The sequence below is a fragment of the Nerophis lumbriciformis genome, linkage group LG22 (genome assembly GCF_033978685.3).
Source record: "Nerophis lumbriciformis linkage group LG22, RoL_Nlum_v2.1, whole genome shotgun sequence".
Taxonomy (NCBI): domain Eukaryota; kingdom Metazoa; phylum Chordata; class Actinopteri; order Syngnathiformes; family Syngnathidae; genus Nerophis; species Nerophis lumbriciformis.
This window is the reverse complement of record NC_084569.2, coordinates 3,683,420-3,705,975: the sequence shown is the minus strand read 5'-3', so window position 1 is coordinate 3,705,975 and position 22,556 is coordinate 3,683,420. Positions and strand designations below refer to the sequence as shown.

The 22,556-nt window shown below is 38.8% G+C and overlaps 1 protein-coding gene across 2 annotated transcripts; it reads right to left on the bottom strand.

Moving 5' to 3' along the window:
- Window positions 1-425: 425 nt before the first annotated feature.
- Window positions 426-13,815, bottom strand: LOC133615649 (cerebellar degeneration-related protein 2-like). 2 transcript variants are annotated; one of them, XM_061974396.2, is made up of 7 exons: window positions 13,755-13,815; window positions 10,079-10,191; window positions 7,440-7,588; window positions 6,587-6,766; window positions 5,773-6,060; window positions 5,482-5,710; window positions 426-741 (listed from the first exon to the last, which is right to left on the bottom strand). In XM_061974396.2, the coding sequence occupies exons 1-7, from the start codon at window positions 13,765-13,767 to the stop codon at window positions 481-483; spliced, it is 1,233 nt and encodes a 410-aa protein (XP_061830380.1). In that variant the 5' UTR covers window positions 13,768-13,815; the 3' UTR covers window positions 426-480. The 2 variants fall into 2 exon arrangements, with proteins under 2 accessions (XP_061830380.1, XP_061830379.1); XM_061974395.2 differs by lacking the exon at window positions 13,755-13,815 and adding an exon at window positions 12,939-13,357.
- Window positions 13,816-22,556: the final 8,741 nt, after the last annotated feature.

The following is a 22,556-nucleotide window of genomic DNA, read 5'->3' as shown; positions in this document are numbered from 1 at the left end:
TCTAAATCCTGAATGTTTTCATCAGTTCTCAAAAATAGACATCTCTACTTTATGACAAGAAAGGTATAAATAACAATTCACCTTGTGGGAAAATAAGCCACACATTCATGTGTTCATAAAAGTGCTCACGTGTCTTAGGGGGAAGGCACAACAAACAAATATCCCTCTATGCTAACCATCAAGTCTGTACTTATACTTTTTCATCCTATTATGACATTTCAACATTCTTTTTTTGCATAAACCCAAATACTGTAGAGACTTGAACACTTATGCATGCACGTAATACTTGCAGATTTGCAGTTACGTGTCATATTTGAACCATTTCATTACGACATACAAACAAAAAGCATCAGTGTTGACTGACTAAAGCAAAGTGGCATTTACATTAAAAAACACACACACACACACACACACATTGTACACGTACACGTACACACACACACACACACACACACACTTCCAGGATGAGGACTGATACAATCACATACTAACAGAAGTGTCTCTGACTAAAAGTCTGTTGTCCTGCAGGTCGTCTTTGGTCTTCTGGATGCAGGTGAAGATCTCCTTGAAGAGAACTTTGTACTCCGGCTCCTCTGACACCGCCATGAAGCCTCCGGCCGAGCTCGCCGGGCGTCGACGGTGTCCATCGCCGGCTGGGGGTCTACAGGACGTCTGGACGGACTTGTGGGTGAGTCCCTCGCTTGCTTGCTGACACCTCTGTAGGAGCTGGTCATATTTCACCTAAACAACATGCACATCACACCTTTTATACTTCAAATTATGGCTTAGTGGTTAGAGTGTCCGCCCTGAGATGGGTAGGTTGTGAGTTCAAACCCCGGCTGAGTCATACCAAAGACTAGTGATGGGTCCGGCAACACCGATGCATCGGCGCATGCGTCGAGCTCATAGAGCAAAACCCTGTGTCGGTGCACGTACCGCTTTTAGAAAGTCACGTGACCGATCATGAGCTGTTTTGGTCACGTGACCGATACGCCAACTGTGTCGCACTGACGCCTCCTCTGTGCCCTGTGAGCGGCTCTTTTCTACAGCCCGAGAAATAATAACTAAGAAGAGAAATCGTCTAAAATGTAATACGTCGGAAAAACTTTTCTTTTTTTTTTTTTATAAAAATGTGTAAAAAAAATCAAATTAAAAAAATTCCCAGTCCACAATCATCCACAACACGTTCTCTTAGATGTCCATGTTATGATACATGTTCACATTATTTATTGACTGTATCTAAAAAAGATACAAATATATTTTTATTTAAATGAAGACATTAAATAATCCTAAATGAAATACAATGACTTGGTTTATATTATTGTATATACTAGGGCAGGGGTCACCAACGCGGTGCCCGCGGTCACCAGGTAGCCCGTAAGGACCAGATCAGTCGCCCGCTGGCCTGTTCTAAAAATAGCTCAAAGAGCAGCACTTACCAGTGAGCTGCCTCTATTTTTTAAATTGTATTTATTTACTAGCAAGCTGGTCTCGCTTTGCTCCACATTTTTAATTCTAAAAGAGACAAAACTCAAATAGAATTTGAAAATCCAAGAAAATATTTTAAAGACTTGGTCTTCACTTGGAATAAGCGGTAGGAAATGGATGGATGGATGGGTCTTCACTTGTTTAAATAAATTCATTTATTTTTTTACTTTGCTTCTTATTACTTTTAGAAATACAATTTTAGAGAAAAAATACAACCTTAAAAATGATTTTAGGATTTTTAAACAAATATACCTTTTTACCTTTTAAATTTCTTCCTCTTCTTTCCTGACAATTTAAATCAATGTTCAAGTAAATTTTTTTTTTTTTTATTGTAAAGAATAATAAATATTTTAGCTTCTGGTTTTTTGACGAAGAATATTTGTGAAATATTTCTTCAAACTTACTATGATTAAAATTCCAAAAAATTATTCTGGCAAATCTAGAAAATCTGTAGAATCAAATTTAAATCTTATTTCAAAGTATTTTGAATTTCTTTTAACATTTTTGTTCTGGAAAATCTAGAAGAAATACTGATTTGTCTTTGCTAGAAATATAGCTTGGTCCAATTTGTTAAATATTCTAACAAAGTGCAGATTGGATTTTAACCAATTTAAAACATGTCATCAAAATTCTAAAATGTATCTTAATCAGGAAAAATTACTAATGATGTTCCATAAATTCTTTTTTTAATTTTTTCAAAAAGATTCAAATTAGCTAGTTTTTCTCTTCTTTTTGTCGGTTGAATTTTGAATTTTAAAGAGTCGAAATTGAAGATAAACTATGTTTCAAAATTTTATTTTAATTTTTTTTCGTGTTTTCTCCTAAACCGTTCAATTAAGTGTTTTTTTCATCATTTATTCTCTACAAAAAACCTTCCGTAAAAGGAAAAAAAAATGTACGATGGAATGACAGACAGAAATACCCATTTTTTTTATGTATATAAATGTATTTATTGAGCTATTCTTGTTTAAATCACACTTACGTGTAACTTACAAATGACAATATATTTATTTATTTAAGTGTGTATCAAACTGGTAGCCCTTCGCATTAATCAGTACCCAAGAAGTAGTTTTTGGTTTCAAAAAGGTTGGTGACCCCTGTACTAGGGCATCAAATCAGTGTCAGTTGAGTCGGTCCATAGGTTGCCTGTAGGGATTTTTAATGTCCAGCAGATGTCAGTATTTAGTGACACAGTATCGACACAGTATCAATACAGTTTTGCAATGTGTCGAAACACTTCATGACACCTCATCAACCCATCACTAGCAAAGACTATAAAAATGGGAGCCATTACCTCCCTGCTTGGCACTCAGCATCAAGGGTTGGAATTGGGGGTTAAATCACCAAAAATGATTCCCGGGCGTGGCCACCGCTGCTGCTCACTGCTCCCCTCACCTCCCAGGGGGTGAACAAGGGTGATGGGTCAAATGCAGAGGACACATTTCACCACACCTAGTGTGTGTGTGTGACTATCATTGCTACTTTACGTAGAGTCAACAAAGACTGACTGACAGTCCACGGGGCGGTATAGCTCGGTTGGTAGAGCGGCCGTGCCAGCAACGTGAGGGTTCCAGGTTCGATCCCCGCTTCTGTCATTCTAGTCACTTTACCCACCTGCTCCCAGTGCCACCCACACTACTTTAAATTGAACTTAGATATTGGCTTTCACTCTGTAAAGTGCTTTGAGTCACTAGAGAAAAGCGCTATATAAATATAATTCACCACCACCTCACAGTCTAATGTTTGTCATCAAAGTGCAATAGCATGACAATACATCCAGTATTTCTCCGCCGTAAAATTCCGTAAGTTCCGCCGTAAAGTTCAACTCAATATAAATGTTCAGTTCAAATGTTCAACTTGTGAATCCAAGCCCTACATTTCAACAAGTATCATTTTAAAACATGTGAAATGCTCAAAACCCCACTTACTTAAGCGCCAGTTCAGCATTTGAATGTGTAGCGATTTATATTTATGTAGATTCGGGGGCCACATTTAGAGAAAAGAATGTGTTTGGGGGGCCAAGGTGTATGTGTGTATAAATGATATATACTGGAGGTAGCAGGGGTGTATATTGTAGCGTCCCGGAAGAGTTAGTGCTGCAAAGGTTTCTGGGTATTTGTTCTGTTGTGTTTATGTTGTGTTACTATGCGGATGTTCTCCCAAAATGTGTTTGTCATTCTTGTTTGGTGTGGGTTCACAGTGTGGCGTATATTTCTAACAGTGTTAAAGTTGTTTATACGGCCACTCTCAGTGTGAACTGTATCGCTGTTGATGAAATATGAATTGCATTTACGTGAGTGTGCGTACAGAAGCCGCTCATATTTTGTGACTGGGCGGGTACGTTGTTAGAATGGATGAAAAGCGGACGTTAAAAGCAGTGCCTGTAAGACACGCCCCCAAGACTGTGGAATACGAGATATAATGACTGATGAACACCTTCGTTGGATAATGAAGGTTGCCTCAGCTCAAAGCCTGAGCCTCGACATTAATGAACTAGCATCCAAGAAAAGATGCCAGGTATCTGGCTTGGGCACATCAGATTAGATCAGTGTGCAGTTTAAAGTCCTGAATGGTTGGTTTATTCATTGTTATTTCATTTTCTAATTTATTAGCCTGTGGAAAAAGTTAATGTTGATATTTACCTCAGAAGGCTGCAAATAGAAAAGAGGCATTCAATTTTTATTTAAATTGTATTTGATATTTTTTAATTATTATTTGAAACTGGATTTTGCATGTCACTATAAAGTTCTATAAGTCTTGCTTGTTCAATATTTAATGCCAAACTTGTTTGGGTCTATTAAAAGGTTAATTGTTCAACCTTGGCCCGCGGCTTTGTTCAGTTTTTACATTTTGGCCCACTCTGTATTTGTGGTAAAGCAGTGTGGGTGGCACTGGGGGTAGGTGATTGGGTGGTAAAGCTGTGTGGGTGGAACTTGGGGGAAGGTGTGTGTGGGTGGTAAAGCAGTGTGGGTGGCACTGGGGTAAGGTGTGTGTGGGTGGTAAAGCAGTGTGGTTGGCACTGGGGAAAGGTGTGTGTGGGTGGTAAAGCAGTGTGGGTGGCACTGGGGAAAGGTGTGAGTGGGTGGTAAAGCAGTGTGGGTGGCACTGGGGAAGAGGTGTGTGGGTGGTAAAGCAGTGTGGGTGGCACTGGGGGGAGGTGTGTGTGGGTGGAACTGGGGAAGGTGTGTGTGGGTGGTAAAGCAGTGTGGGTGGCACTGGGGCAGAGGTGTGTGGGTGGTAAAGCAGTGTGGGTGACACTGGGGGAAGGTGTGTGTGGGTGGAACTGGGGAAGGTGTGTGTGGGTGGTAAAGCATTGTGGGTGGCACTGGGGCAGAGGTGTGTGGGTGGTAAAGCAGTGTGGGTGGCACTGGGGGAAGGTGTGTGTGGGTGGAACTGGGGAAGGTGTGTGTGGGTGGTAAAGCAGTGTGGGTGGCACTGGGGCAGAGGTGTGTGGGTGGTAAAGCGGTGTGGGTGGCACTGGGGGAAGTTGTGTGTGGTTGGCAAAGCAGAGTGTGGGTGGCACTGGGGTAAGGTGTGTGTGGGTGGCACTGGGGGAAGGTGTGTGTGGGTGGAACTGGGGGAAGGTGTGTGTTGGTGGTAAAGCAGTGTGGGTGGCACTGGGGGAAGGTGTGTGTGGGTGGAACTGGGGGAAGGTGTGTGTGGGTGGTAAAGCAGTGTGGGTGGTAAAGCAGTGTGGGTGGCACTGGGGTAAGGTGCGTGGGTGGTAAAGCAGTGTGGGTGGCACTGGGGGAAGGTGAGTGGGTGGTAAAGCAGTGTGGGTGGCACTGGGTGCAGGTGTGTGGGTGGTAAAGCAGTGTGGGTGGAACTGGGAGAAGGTGAGTGGGTGGTAAAGCAGTGTGGGTGGCACTGGGGGATTTTTGTGGGTCAAGCATCTTGCCCAAGGACACAACAGCAGTGACTAGGATGGCGGAAGCGGGTATCAAACCAGGAACCCTCAAGTTGCCGTCACGGCACGTTGTCCCTCCTACTGACCTGCAGTGCGTTGTACTGTGCGTCCACCTCATTGAGGAGAGAGATGCCCCTCCGCTTCACCACCTCCGCTCGCCTCACGCACATCCTGTCGTGGTCGTCCATGTTCACCTCCCTCGCCGAGACCTCGCCGTCGCGTCCCGCCTCCTCCGTTTCAACCTGACCGTCTTCGGGTTTTTCCTCCGGGGTGAAGACGACGGCGTCAGGCGGCGGCATCTCCCGGGGGGGCGTCCTGGTGCAGGTAGAATCAGAGAGTGCATATAATGACTTAAGGTGTGTGTGCGTGGTGCTCACCTGGCGGCACAGTCGGCACGCCACAGGAGCCTCAGGTGCTCCACTTGGGCCTGCAGGGTGGTCTGCCTGCCAGGACACGCCTGCAGCTGCACCAGATGTTGCTCCAGGCCTCGCTTCTCTTGGCTCGTCAGCTCCTTCTCACGCTCCACCGCCTCCCTCATACCCGTCTCAGCGGCTAACTGAGCCTTGAGAGTCTGGAGCGAGCGGAGAAGAGCGGCGTGCTCCTCTTCTGTCTCGCCATCAGACCACCCAAAGTCCTTTATTTGTCTCCTGTTGCCAGAGACACACCTGACCCAGGACACAAAAAACCAGAACATTACATGATGCTACCACCCCAGACCATGATGCTACCACCCAGACCATGATGCTACCACCCCAGACCATGATGCTACCACCCCAGACCATGATGCTACCACCCCAGACCATGATGCTACCACCCCAGACCATGATGCTACCACCCCAGACCATGATGCTACCACCCAGACCATGATGCTACCACCCCAGACCATGATGCTACCACCCCCAGACCATGATGCTACCACCCCAGACCATGATGCTACCACCCCAGACCATGATGCTACCACCCCAGACCATGATGCTACCACCCCCAGACCATGATGCTACCACCCCAGACCATGATGCTACCACCCCAGACCATGATGCTACCACCCCAGACCATGATGCTACCACCCCAGACCATGATGCTACCACCCCAAGCTTGACTGTGGACTACACACCATTATCTAGCTACTCACTAGTGTTTATATAACTATGCTACCTGTCCTGGTGCAAGTGGTAGATATAACTATGCTACCTGTCCTGGTGCAAGTCGTAGAGCTCCTTCAGACAAGAAACACTCTGAGCTCCCAAGCTGCGTCGTTGTTCTGTGTTGGTCTCATGTTTGTTTCGCTCCACCTGGGCGGACATGAGCGCCTCCACCTGGTTGTGCAGGTCCTCCATGTGGGTTTGTAGCACGTCTGTTGACTCGGTTAAACTGCAAAGAAGTCAGAAAGCCAGTGTTGGAATAATTGTTTGTAAGTTATCACAAAAGAAACGTTGTGTTGCATTGTGTTCCTGATAAGAAGATGAATGCTGTCTTTCGAGGCCTAACAAGAGGAAGAATGCTCGTGAAACGCCACTGTGATTTCAACACGGACAGATGGCAGGATCTGCTCAACTTCCAGAGGAACTCTCTTTGAAGTGTTAAACGAACTCTCTTTGAAGTCAACGCTATTTACGACCCGCTGCCCTTTTGAAGCAACTGTGGTCAGGAGACGGGAGGGGTTATCCATTGTCCTCCAACACCTGCCCCAGCTGGATCCAGGAAGAGCCCAAGCCCGAGAAATCCTCTTCTTGGTCTTCAAAGCGACCGAAAACAATGACTGTTTTACATACTTCCCATTCCTGCTGTGACATGTGTTGGTGCGTGAACATTGAACATCTGAATAAAAGAGGAGACGAAAACCTTCTTCGTCACAGCGTGGTGCAGGACTGTACAGAGAGTGCAGTGGCCATGTCTCTCCTCAATATTGAGTCCAAATTGAATTCTGTCTCTGTTTGATTCCTTGCCTTTTGTCTTGTTTAATAGATGTCTTCAGTGTTTGAACGTGACACCAGACTAATGTCCTGTTTGGTTCAAAGTTAGCATTTCGGATGGCGTCACTGACCTGTGGATCTTGTTGTGGGCCAGGCGGTTGTCCTGCACCAGTCTCTGGTTTCCCCGTTCCAAATCCCTGGTGGACAGGTCCAGGGTCTCATAAAGTTTGGCGTGCTGGTCGTTCATCTGCCGCAACATCTCCACCTGCTTGGCCAGGTACTGGTGCAACACCAGCCCAAACAATTGGTAGAGCAGCGGTAGACACACTTTATAAGAGATAACAATGCCAGCAGTGTGACTAAGCCAGTGGTTCTCAAACTTTTTTTGTCATCCCCCACTTTGGACAAGGGGGAGTTTTCAAGCCCCACCTGCGCCCATCACCCCAGCAGAGCGCTAATGCCAAGCTTTAACATTTTCAAATTTATTGAACATCAAGTTGTATACATTCAAACTCAATAACATAAAATAACATCAAGTTCAATAATAAATAAAATAACTGTGCAGCTGTGGTATAACTTGCATCAAGTTCAATAATAAATAAAATAACTTGCATCAAGTTCAATAATAAATAAAACAAAAGTGTTATAACTTGCATCAAGTTCAATAATAAATCAAAAAAAGTGTTATAACTTGCATCACGTTCAATAATAAATCAAAAAAAGTGTTATAACTTGCATCACGTTCAATAATAAATCAAATACAAGTGTTATAACTTGCATCAAGTTCAATAATAAATCAAAAAAAGTGTTATAACTTGCATCAAGTTCAATAATAAATCAAACAAAAGTGTTATAACTTGCATCAAGTTCTATAATAAAAAAAAAAAAAGTGTTATAACTTGCATCACGTTCAATAATAAATCAAAAAAAGTGTTATAACTTGCATCACGTTCAATAATGAATCAAAAAAAGTGTTATAACTTGCATCAAGTTCAATAATAAATCAAATAACTTGCATCAAGTTCAATAATAAATAAAACAAAAGTGTTATAACTTGCATCAAGTTCAATAATAAATTAAAAAAAAGTGTTATAACTTGCATCACGTTCAATAATAAATCAAAAAAAGTGTTATAACTTGCATCACGTTCAATAATGAATCAAAAAAAGTGTTATAACTTGCATCAAGTTCAATAATAAATCAAATAACTTGCATCAAGTTCAATAATAAATCAAAAAAAGTGTTATAACTTGCATCAAGTTCAATAATAAAAAAAAAAAGTGTTATAACTTGCATCAAGTTCAATAATTAAAAAAAAAAGTGTTATAACTTGCATCAAGTTCAATAATAAATAAAAAAAAAAGTGTTATAACTTGCATCAAGTTCAATAATAAATCAAATAACTTGCATCAAGTTCAATAATAAATCAAAAAAAGTGTTATAACTTGCATCAAGTTCAATAATAATAAAAAAAAAAAAAAGTGTTATAACTTGCATCAAGTTCAATAATAAATACAATAAAAGTGCCACTTTGCAATCTTTGCAAAAAAAAAAGGAGGAGTTATGCATTTGGCAAGACAGGGCAAGTGACAGCACTTTCCCCCAGGAGAGCCACCTTGCTTCACTGTGAAACAGCACGGCTGTATGATCAGCTCCCATTTCCTCACACAGTGCAGAGAACAGTCGCACTTTCAGTGGTCGTGTTTTGATCAAATTTACCGCGCTCACAACATCTGTTAAAACCTCATTGAGTTCGGGGCTGAGCTGCCTTGACGCGAGTGCTTCCCGGTGAATGACACAGTGTGTGCCCGTCACATTTTTGTTTCTCTGCAGGCGCTGGCTCTGGCTCGACGACCTTTGAGGTGCGAGTCACAAATGTATATATTTGTGTAATTGTGGTCCACACATTAGCCTGCTACCCATCCGCGCGAAAGTTTGTTCAGCTTAGCCCCGCCCCCATTAGTTACTGTTGCTATGTCTGTCAAACTTTCGCTCCTACCGAGAAATTTAAAGCCTACAGTAAAAATAAGTACCGGTAATTTCCATTTATTTATATAGCGGATTTCACAGACAGAATCACAAAGTGATTTACAGTGTGTATAGAAAATGAAAGCATAGTAAAAAAAAATAATCTAGGAATATAATAATAAAAAAATAAATTTAAAGTGAAATTTCCTCCCGTTCCTCGCGCCCCACCTGTCATGTCTCTATTCCCCACCAGTGGGGCGCGCCCCACACTTTGAGAAACGCTGGACTAATCAGTGTTTGCCACACACTCTTTTACGTGTGGTGATGTATGCCAATCATCTTCCACAACACATTGCCTACAGTATGTGCTTCAAGAGGTAGTCACCTGAAATGGTTTTCACTTCACAGGTGTGCTTTATCAGGATTGATTAGTGGAATTTCTTGCTTCTATCAATGAGGTTGGGACCATCAGTTGTGTTGTGAATCAGAAGGTGTGTCCAAACTGTACTGTAAGTTGTTTTTTGTTTTCTCTCACCTGTTATTTCAAATTTTGAAGACTTAATTAGACTCATAAAGTTAAAAAAAGGAATACGTTGTGTTCCAGCGTACAATGAACTAAAACATATTTGGTGCCCAGAGCTCGGTGGCTCAGACTGCTGGATTAGTGTTTACTCTTTATCCTCTTAAGAAAATGTACACCTCGGTACAGCGGGAAAAACTCTTTCCTCCAGTCTGGTGAATGCTCTCATTCATAACATCACATGTTGGCTTGCTAAGCAGAACAACAAGTGTGTCATGTCACCTCCAGCTCCTGCAGCTGCTCCTGGTTGGTGGAGTACATCTGCTGGAGACCCTGCTCCAGCTCGCGGTTGCGGTCCAAGAGGGTTTTCCCGAGCTTGGCGGCCAAATGGAGATCTGTACAAACACAGGAAGGGCACACTTTGAGGAGCAGACAACAACTGGATGTAGAAGACACACATCCTGATGAATCAGAGGAACGTGAGGGCTGCAAGGACACTTCCTTGGTTTTGTACAAAGAACCTCAGGCACGATCCTGTAGTCATGTCCTATTATGCTTTTGATACAAATAGTACTCCCCTCATCCAGGCCACCTACATAATGTGCAAAACATAATGTATATCATGGATATTCAACTAAATTGTTCTGGGGGCCACATTTACAGAAAGCTTATAACCAAGGCTCCGGACTTCTCCCTTCATGATTGGCTTTGTTTTGTACATTCCAGGGAACCAGTGTCCTCTACAGCAGCCGGTAGCTAATTGCTTTGTAGCAGCGGGAGGCAGGGTGCAGGTAAAAAGGTGTCTAATGCTTAAACCAAAAAATAAACAAAAGGTGAGTGCCCCTAAGAAAAGGCATTGAAGCTTAGGGAAGGCTATGCAGAAAACGGATGGCTACAAAGTAAACAAAAACAGAATGCTGGACGACAGCAAAGACTTACTGTGGAGCAAAGACAATGTACATCCGAACATGACATGACAATCAACAATGTCCCCACAAAGAAGGATAAAAACAACTGGAATATTCTTGATTGCTAAATCAAACTAGGTGTTGGAAATATCGCTCTAAGGAAAACATGAAACTGCTACAGGAAAATACCAAAAAAAGAGAAAAAGCCACCAAAATAGGAGCGCAAGACATGAACTAAAACACTACACACAGGAAAACAGCAAGAAACTCCAAATAAGTCAGGGTGTGATGTGACAGGTGGTGACAGTACACCTACTTTGAGACAAGAGCTATCGTGATGCATGCTTGGTTATGCTTTAAAGTCATATCCAACAATTGTGACTTTTTACTGTCAACTGAGTTTCATTGTTTAATGATTTCTGCTGGTGGTGTGCACGACCACTCTACCAACTGAGCCATGCCCCCCCCGTCTCCTGACTACTATTTGATTTTACCATCCAATTCTATTATGTTTCGGTTACTTGAGTGAGTGAGTGAGTTTGCGTTTATTTGGAACATGCATGCATACAACATGATACATCACACATGCATGCATACATGATGCATCACACATGCATGCATACAACATGATGCATCACACATGCATGCATACAACATGATGCATCACACATGCATGCATACAACATGATGCATCACACATGCATGCATACAACATGATGCCTCACACATGTATGCATACAACATGATACATCACACATGCATGCATACAACATGATACATCACACATGCATGCATACAACATGATACATCACACATGTATGCATACAACATGATGCATCACACATGCATGCATACAACATGATACATCACACATGCATGTATAAAACATGATACATCACACATGCATGCATACATGATACATCACACATGTATGCATACAACATGACGCATCACACATGCATGCATACAACATGATGCATCACACATGCATGCATACAACATGATGCATCACACATGCATGCATACAACATGATGCATCACACATGCATGCATACAACATGATGCATCACACATGCATGCATACAACATGATGCATCACACATGCATGCATACAACATGACGCATCACACATGCATGCATACAACATGATGCATCACACATGCATGCATACAACATGATACATCACACATGCATGCATACAACATGACACATCACACATGCATACATACAACATGATACATCACACATACAACATGATAAATCACACATGCATGCATACAACATGATACATCACACATACAACATGATACATCACACATGCATGCATACAACATGACACATCACACATGCATACATACAACATGATACATCACACATACAACATGATACATCACACATGCATGCATACAACATGATACATCACACATGCATGCATACAACATGATACATCACACATGCATGCATACAACATGATACATCACACATGCATGCATACAACATGATACATCACACATGCATGCATACAACATGATGCATCACACATGCATGCATACAACATGATACATCACAATTTCCAGTTTCTCTATTCGACATGTTGGAAAAGGAGTAAGAAGAAGCAGAGCTTATTTAATCCTACCCCTTTTCTTTTACATAACAGTTGCTCAAACTTTTGTTCACTTCCTGTTCTCAATTTATTCACAATATACTCCATAAGTAATCACAATAAAAACAAATAAGATAAACGGAAGAAGGCAAAATCTTGAAATGTCCTGCCCCGTCCCTCAGATATAATACTCTGATTTATTTTTATCAACAAAAGAATAGATGCGACTTTATTTAACATTAATTTAGTATACATTATAGTATATCACTGCAGAATACATCACAACACCCACTAATACTCGAAGAATAAAAATAATAAATAGAATAAACACTCATTTCATCAAATTGTGTATGAAGAATATTTTTTGTATTTCTTTTTTAAGTTAGTTGGACATGTTGAAAAAAAACATATGGTGCAATAATGAATAAAAACAAAACAATCTTATTATTAAAAATATAACAATGACATAGAAAATGCTTTATCAAGCAAACGTTATATGTTTATTAGATACCACTAAAGTGTCAGATATTTACTTGAACTGCCCTAAAATGCAGCATCAACAATTAATTTAAAAAATAGCACAGAGGATAGTTGCAATACTAAAATATGAGTTGAAGGGTGCAGCTCTTACCATGTTCCAGTTCATGTCTGCTGCACCACTGCGCTCCATTGTCCTCATACATCCTGTCTGGTAGCATTTTTTTCACCTGACACAAAGTCTCTCAGGCGCAGCGCGAAGTTGTCAGCTGCTCACCGCCAGACTGAGCACTAAACTCAGCTCACTAAACTCAGCTCACTAAACTCAGCCCACTAAACTCAGCTGACTCCCTAAGCCGGGCGTGTTGACTCCAGCCACGTGGCACGTGTCTAGTGCACAACAACATCCGCTAGGTGGCGACCAATCGAAAATAACTCCACATCAAATAAAACCCACAGTCGTCATCCCGAATTAATTACAAACTTGTACAAAATTGTGTATTTTTAAAAAGTGTTCAATAGTTGTATCTCAATTCGCTCATTTCCATACTCACACTTCTGAGTGCATTTTGGTGAATATTGAGTGCGCTCACCAAGAAGTGCACTAGGGGAGAAAATGCTGTGAGCTGCCAGTACCCGGATGTTGCACTCAAAACGCCTCAAATGGCGAGTGTGCAGCGAGAGACCCAAACCACTATAAATCATAAAAAAAAACATTTAAAACAATGTTTTAAAACACTAGTATTCGCCATCTTGGCGTCGCAGAAGGGGAGGTTTTGGTCTACATTTACAAATGAGGTAGGCGGAAGCAGAAAATACTGCAATCGTCATTTCCGGTAGGTGAGCAACAACTGTTGGATTTGGGACAGCATTACCCTGTCAAATTTTTCGTAGTGTAGTAAGCGTCATATATGTGTACATTACATATATATATGTATATAAAAATATATATATATCAACGTTTACTCACACAGCGTGCTCATCACCACATTCTAGCTGCCGGCATGACGACATACCACAACACTTCCCGGGGCTACCGCGCATGCTCGTCCCTACTGTTGCATGCTGGGTAGTGTAGTTCTTATATTCCTATCTCATAACATTACTATATATATATATATATATATATATATACAGGTAAAAGCCAGTAAATTAGAATATTTTGAAAAACTTGATTTATTTCAGTAATTGCATCCAAAAGGTGTAACTTGTACATTATATTTATTCATTGCACACAGACTGATGCATTCAAATGTTTATTTCATTTAATTTTGATGATTTGAAGTGGCAACAAATGAAAATCCAAAATTCCGTGTGTCACAAAATTAGAATATTACTTAAGGCTAATACAAAAAAGGGATTTTTAGAAATGTTGGCCAACTGAAAAGTATGAAAATGAAAAATATGAGCATGTACAATACTCAATACTTGGTTGGAGCTCCTTTTGCCTCAATTACTGCGTTAATGCGGTGTGGCATGGAGTCGATGAGTTTCTGGCACTGCTCAGGTGTTATGAGAGCCCAGGTTGCTCTGATAGTGGCCTTCAACTCTTCTGCGTTTTTGGGTCTGGCATTCTGCATCTTCCTTTTCACAATACCCCACAGATTTTCTATGGGGCTAAGGTCAGGGGAGTTGGCGGGCCAATTTAGAACAGAAATACCATGGTCCGTAAACCAGGCACGGGTAGATTTTGCGCTGTGTGCAGGCGCCAAGTCCTGTTGGAACTTGAAATCTCCATCTCCATAGAGCAGGTCAGCAGCAGGAAGCATGAAGTGCTCTAAAACTTGCTGGTAGACGGCTGCGTTGACCCTGGATCTCAGGAAACAGAGTGGACCGACACCAGCAGATGACATGGCACCCCAAACCATCACTGATGGTGGAAACTTTACACTAGACTTCAGGCAACGTGGATCCTGTGCCTCTCCTGTCTTCCTCCAGACTCTGGGACCTCGATTTCCAAAGGAAATGCAAAATTTGCATGGTTGGGTGATGGTTGGACTTGGCGCTTGCACACAGCGCAAAATCTACCCGTGCCTGGTTTACGGACCATGGTATTTCTGTTCTAAATTGGCCCGCCAACTCCCCTGACCTTAGCCCCATAGAAAATCTGTGGGGTATTGTGAAAAGGAAGATGCAGAATGCCAGACCCAAAAACGCAGAAGAGTTGAAGGCCACTATCAGAGCAACCTGGGCTCTCATAACACCTGAGCAGTGCCAGAAACTCATCGACTCCATGCCACGCCGCATTAACGCAGTAATTGAGGCAAAAGGAGCTCCAACCAAGTATTGAGTATTGTACATGCTCATATTTTTCATTTTCATACTTTTCAGTTGGCCAACATTTCTAAAAATCCCTTTTTTGTATTAGCCTTAAGTAATATTCTAATTTTGTGACACACGGAATTTTGGATTTTCATTTGTTGCCACTTCAAATCATCAAAATTAAATGAAATAAACATTTGAATGCATCAGTCTGTGTGCAATGAATAAATATAATGTACAAGTTACACCTTTTGAATGCAATTACTGAAATAAATAAAGTTTTTCAAAATATTCTAATTTACTGGCTTTTACCTGTATATGTATATATATATATATATATATATATATATATATATATATATATATATATATATATATATATATATATATATATGATTTGTAAACACAGAGTCGACATAGGTCTATGTATGGGGGCACCAATTTCGAGCTAAATTCGGTTTCCAGCGTTGACGGCTATCTTGGTGCGGTGAAAACAAACACGACTGCCGCGCTTTTCTTCGTAGTAAACACAGAGTTACCGTCTTTAAAATGTGATATTTTTGGCCGTGTCTTGTGTGATTTTTATGATCTCAAACATTTATTAAAGTACTACATTCTGTATTTATCATTTTTAACCAGCTTCTAGATTCAAATATTTGGATGATGGAGAGTTAAAAAAAAACCCAAAAACAACAACAATGAACTAGATCTCTTCTGTTCTGTACATCATTGTCCAAGTTACATTTTACTGTCATCTTCCTCTTTACGACATTTCCTCAAGGTGACAGAAAAACATTATACAACCTTTCATATGATATGATTCTACCATGTTGGTAAAATACAAACACACAATATATATATACATATATGACGTAAAACATCTGTTATTATACTTAATTTACCAAACATTTGTGATTTATTGTCATTTCAATGCATCACGCATGTGGTTAAGCCAGTGTTTTTCAACCGCTGTGCCGCGGCACACAGGTGTGCCGTGAGATACAGTCTGGTGTGCCGTGGGAGATTATTTAATTTCACCTATTTGGGTTGAAAATATTTTTTTCAAAGCAGTAATTATAGTCTGCAAATGATGTGTTGTTGTTGAGTGTCTGTGCTGTCTAGAGCTCGGCAGAGTAACCGTGTAATACTCTTCCATATCAGTAGGTGGCAGCCGGTAGCTAATTGCTTTGTAAACGTATCTCATGCTTAAACCAAAAATAAACAAAAGGCAAGTGCCCCTGAATTGGGACACAATTGCTTGTGTCTGTATACAGGGTGCGTTTGTCAAATGTAAGTTTCTCAATACCCGACCTGTTTTTTGTGCCTTTAAAAAAATAATTAGAACTCTACGTTAAAACACTCTCTACCTCTAACAAGCAAAAAGCTGTGAAAACGATGATGCTGTGTTCCAAATTTAAATTATTTACTGAACTTGTGTGAGCCTATGGCTTTGCACTTTGTTATATATATATATATACATATATATATATATATATATATATATATATATATATATATATATATACCTGTGTATATATATATATATACCTGTGTGTGTGTGTATATATATATATATATATATATATATATATATATATATATATATATATATATATATATATATATATATATATATATATTGCATTCTATTTTAGTTACTTTATTGAGTTTTGTACTGTTTTTGTACTGTTTCTGTACTTATTTTGATTATTATTATTTCTCAATTGTTTGTAAATGTTGCAATTTATAAATAAAGATTTATAAAATTCAAAAAAATTAAAAATTTAAAAATTAAATAAAATATTGCCGGGAAAAGAGTACATTGGTGTTTGTTGTGTGGTTGTATCGCATCTTGTGCAATAAAGACAAGCCTAAATTCCTGGAATATTAAAATTTGTTTATGTTTGTAAATGTTGAACTTTATAAATAAAGGTATATGAAGAAAAAAATAAAAAATGAAATAAAAAATAAATACAATTAAATACAAAAATTAAAAATTACAAGTCAATGAATGTTAAGTTTCTCAATACCCGACCTGTTTTTTGTGCCTTTAAAAAATAATTAGAACTCTATGTTAAAACACTCTCTACCTCTAACAAGCAAAAAGCTGTGAAAACGATGATGCTGTGTTCCAAATTTAAATTATTTACTGAACTTGTGTGAGCCTATGGCTTTGCACTTTGATATATATATATATATATATATATATATATATATATATATATATATATATTGTATTCTATTTTAGTTATTTTGAGTTTACAACCCCCTGGCGCTGTTTTGTACTGTTTTTGTACTGTTTCTGTACTTATTTTGATTATTATGATTTCTCAATTGTTTGTAAATGTTGCAATTTATAAATAAAGTTTTATAAAATTCAAAAAAATAAAAAAATAAAATAAAATAAAATATTGCCGGAAAAGGAGTACATTGGGGTTTGTTGTGTGGTTGTATTGCATATTGTGCAATAAAGACAAGACAAACAAAGAAGTTGTATGAGCCTACATTCCTGGAATATTAAAATATGTTTATGTTTGTAAATGTTGAACTTCATAAATAAAGGCATATGAGAAAAAATTATAAAAAATAATAATGACAAGTCCATGAATGTTAAGTTTCTCAGTAGCCCACCTGTTTTTTGTGCCTTTAAAAAAAGAATTAGAACTCTACTTTAAAACACTCTCTACCTCTAACAAGCAAAAAGCTGTGAAAACGATGATGCTGTGTTCCAAATTTAAATTATTTACTGAACTTGTGTGAGCCTATGGCTTTGCACTTTAATATATATATATATATATATATATATACATATATATATACCTGTGTATATATATATGTATATATATATATATATATTGCATTCTATTTTAGTTACTTTATTTGCAGTTTTGTACTGTTTTTGTACTGTTTCTGTACTTATTTTGATTATTATTATTTCTCAATTGTTTGTAAAAGTTGCAATTTATAAATAAAGATTTATAAAATTCAAAAAAATGAAAAAAATAATATTAATAATAAAAGAAAAGAAAAGAAAAAGACATCTAAAAGAAGACATGCACCTGGGGATAAGTTGATTGGCAACACTAAATGGTCCCTAGTGTGTGAATGTGAGTGTGAATGTTGTCTGTCTTTCCGTGTTGGCCCTGCGATGAGGTGGCGACTTGTCCAGGGTGTACCCCGCCTTCCGCTCGATTGTAGCTGAGATAGGCTCCAGCGCCCCCCGCGACCCCGAAGGGAATAAGCGGTAGAAAATGGATGGATGGATGGAAAGAAAAGACAAGAAAATATTGCCGGGAAAAGAATACATTGGGGTTTGTTGTGTGGTTGTATCGCATATTGTGCAATAATGACGAGACAAACAAAAAAGTTGTATGAGCCTACATTACTGGAATATTAAAATGTGTTTATGTTTGTAAATGTTGAACTTTATAAATAAAGGCATATGAAGAAAAAAAATAAATAAAATGAAATAAATAAATGATAAATGGGTTGTACTTGTATAGCGCTTTTCTACCTTCAAGGTACTCAAAGCGCTTTGACACTACTTCCACATTTACCCATTCACACACACATTCACACACTGATGGAGGGAGCTGCCATGCAAGGCGCTAACCAGCACCCATCAGGAGCAAGGGTGAAGTGTCTTGCTCAGGACACAACGGACATGACGAGGTTGGTACTAGGTGGGGATTGAACCAGGGACCCTCGGGTTGCGCACGGCCACTCTTCCACTGCACCACGCCGTCCCAAAATAAATAAAATAAAATAAAAAAAATAAAAAATGATAAGTCCATGAATGTTAAGTTTCTCAATAGCACCTGTTTTTTGGGCCTTTAAAAAAGAATTAGAACTCTAACAACCAAAAAGCTGTGAAAACGATGATGCTGTGTTCCAAATTTAAATTATTTACTGAACTTGTGTGAGCCTATGGCTTTGCACTTTGATATATATATATATATAAATATATATATATGTATATATATTAGAGATGCGCGGATAGGCAATTATTTCATCCGCAACCGCATCAGAAAGTCGTCAACCATCCGCAATCCACCCGATCTAACATTTGATCAGAACCGCATCCGCCCGCCATCCGCCCGCACCCGCCCGTTGTTATATATTCTAATATAGACGATGCAAGGCATTAGTGAGGTTATAAAGCTTTTGCCTGTTAAAGAAAGGAGACTGATCCAATGCAGCACAGACATTCGCGTGCCACGCTGTCACGACCCAGACGCACACCAGTGCGCAATCATATGGGAGCCGCGCTGAGCGCACCTCCAAGCGCGTCTCGCTGCCGGCGACGGCCGGGTATATGGGCCCGACGCTCCAGCGCCATCCATTTTCAGGGCTAGTTGATTCGGCAGGTGGGTTGTTACACACTCCTTAGCGGGTTCCAACTTCCATGGCCACCGTCCTAGCTGCTGTCTATATCAACCAGGGTGAGCCCCACCCCTTTCGTGAGCGCACTGCGCGCGGAGTGACCCCTGTTACGCGCCCCCGGCAACAGGGGTGGCGGGCAGGTAAGCTGCGCGGGCGGAGCGCGCGGAGTGACCCCTGTTACGAGCCCCCGGCCACGGGGGTGGCGGGCAGGTAAGCTGCTTACCTGCTGCGCGTGACGCCGGCCGCGGCGAAGGCGGACGAGGCGCGGTGTCGGTGCGGTGGGCGCGGTGGTGACCCTGGACGTGCGTCGGGCCCTTCTCGCGGATCGCCTCAGCTACGGCTCCCGGTGGGGCCCTCTCGGGGGAAGGGGCCTCGATCCCGGACCCCGGCGAGGCGTCGGGGGCCTTCTCCGCTCCGTAAAAGTGTCCATCTCTTTTTTTTTTCTTCTTCTGTTGTGGCATATGCAGTAGGTGCCTGCTCGTTTTTCGTATGTGGGTAACAACATTTAACTATGTATATATATTTCCCAATTGGTTTAACTGCCACCCGCCTGAATCTATTTAAAATCTAATTTTTTTAAATTTCCACCGCCCGACCCGACCCGACCCGACCCGCGGATAAAATCTAATTTTTTTAAATTTCATCCGCCCGATCCGCGGATAATCCGCGGACTCCGCGGTTGTGCCCGCAAACCGCGCATCTCTAATATATATATATACATATATATATAAATATATATATATATATATATATATATATATATATATATATATATATATATATATATATATATATATATATATATATATATATATATATGTATATATATATATATATATATATGTATATATATATATATATATATATATATATATATATATATATATATAATATCAAAGTGCAAATATATATATATATATATATATATATATATATATATATATATATATATATATATATATATATATATATATATATAAAATCAAAGTGCAAAGCCATATTGATATATATATATATTGTATTCTATTTTAGTTGCTTTGAGTTTACAACCCCCTGGCGCTGTTTTGTACTGTTTCTGTTTCTGTACTTATTTTGATTATTATTATTTCTCAATTGTTTGTAAATGTTGCAATTTATAAATAAAGGTTTATGAAATTCAAAAAAATGAAAAATTAAAAAATTAAATAAAATATTGCCGGGAAAAGAGTACATTGGGGTTTGTTGTGTGGTTGTATCGCATCTTGTGCAATAAAGACAAGACAAACAAAGAAGTTGTATGAGCCTACATTACTGGAATATTAAAATGTGTTTATGTTTGTAAATGTTGAACTTTATAAATAAAGGTATATGAAGAAAAAAATAAAAAATGAAATAAAAAATAAATACAATTAAATACAAAAATTAAAAATAACACGTCAATGAATGTTAAGTTTCTCAATACCCGACCTGTTTTTTGTGCCTTTAAAAAAGAATTAGAACTCTACGTTAAAACACTCTCTACCTCTAACAAGCAAAAAGCTGTGAAAACGATGATGCTGTGTTCCAAATTTAAATTATTTACTGAACTTGTGTGAGCCTATGGCTTTGCACTTTGATATATATATATATATATATATATATATATATATATATATATATATATATATATATATATATATACAGTATTCTATTTTAGTTACTTTGAGTTTACAACCCCCTGGCGCTGTTTTGTACTGTTTTTGTACTGTTTCTGTACTTATTTTGATTATTATGATTTCTCAATTGTTTGTAAATGTTGCAATTTATAAATAAAGGTTTATAAAATTCAAAAAAATAAAAAAATAAAATAAAATAAAATATTGCCGGAAAAAGAGTACATTGGGGTTTGTTGTGTGGTTGTATTGCATATTGTGCAGTAAAGACAAGACAAACAAAGAAGTTGTATGAGCCTACATTACTGGAATATTAAAATGTGTTTGTGTTTGTAAATGTTGAACTTTATAAATAAAGGCATATGAGAAAAAATAAATAAATAAATAATGACAAGTCCATGAATGTTAAGTTTCTCAATACCCGACCTGTTTTTTGTGCCTTTAAAAAAAGAATTAGAACTCTACGTTAAAACACTCTCTACCTCTAACAAGCAAAAAGCTGTGAAAACGATGATGCTGTGTTCCAAATTTAAATTATTTACTGAACTTGTGTGAGCCTATGGCTTTGCACTTTGATATATATATATATATATATATATATATATTGCATTCTATTTTAGTTACTTTATTGAGTTTACAACCCCCTGGCGCTGTTTTGTACTGTTTTTGTACTGTTTCTGTACTTATTTTGATTATTATTATTTCTCAATTGTTTGTAAAAGATGCAATTTATAAATAAAGATTTATAAAATAAATAAAAAAAAAAAAAAATAATAATAATAATAATGATGAAATAAAATAAAATAAAATATTAACGAGAAAAGAGTACATTTGGGGTTTGTTGTGTGGTTGTATCGCATCTTGTGCAATAAAGACAAGACAAACAAAGAAGTTGTATGAGCCTACATTCCTGGAATATTAAAATGTGTTTATGTTTGTAAATGTTGAACTTCATAAATAAAGGTATATGAAGAAAAAAAGAAAAAAAGAAATAAAAAATAAATAAAATAAAATACAAAAATTAAAAATTACAAGTCAATAAATGTTAAGTTTCTCAATACCCGACCTGATTTTTGTGCCTTTAAAAATAATTAGAACTCTTAACGTTAAAACACTCTCTACCTCTAACAAGCAAAAAGCTGTGAAAACGATGATGCTGTGTTCCAAATTTAAATTATTTACTGAACTTTGCTTTGCACTTTGTTATACATATAATTATTTTGTACTTATTTTGATTATTATTATTTATCGATTGTTTGTAAATGTTGCAATTTATAAATAAAAATGTATTAAAAAAATAATAATAATAATAAATAAAAGTTACGTTTGTCATCATTTCCGGGGGTTGAGTTTCCGCTTCTGGACCAACGCCGAGCCGGAAGAGGGAAGCGTGTCGACCAATCAAATGTTGCTGACATTTAAGCTCCGCCTCCGTCAAGTCAGACATGTCCATGTTGTGTTTCTCAGGACTCGCTTCAGTGTTTCAGATACAAGTC

Coding starts and splice junctions, on each gene's coding strand:
- LOC133615649 (XM_061974395.2), bottom strand. CDS start 13,005: ATGCTACCAGACAGGATGTATGAGGACAATGGAGCGCAGTGGTGCAGC. Junction 6,767..7,439: donor GCCCACAACAAGATCCACAG/GTCAGTGACGCC, acceptor ACTTCTTTGCAG/TTTAACCGAGTCAACAGACG. Junction 742..5,481: donor CACAGTACAACGCACTGCAG/GTCAGTAGGAGG, acceptor CATGTTGTTTAG/GTGAAATATGACCAGCTCCT.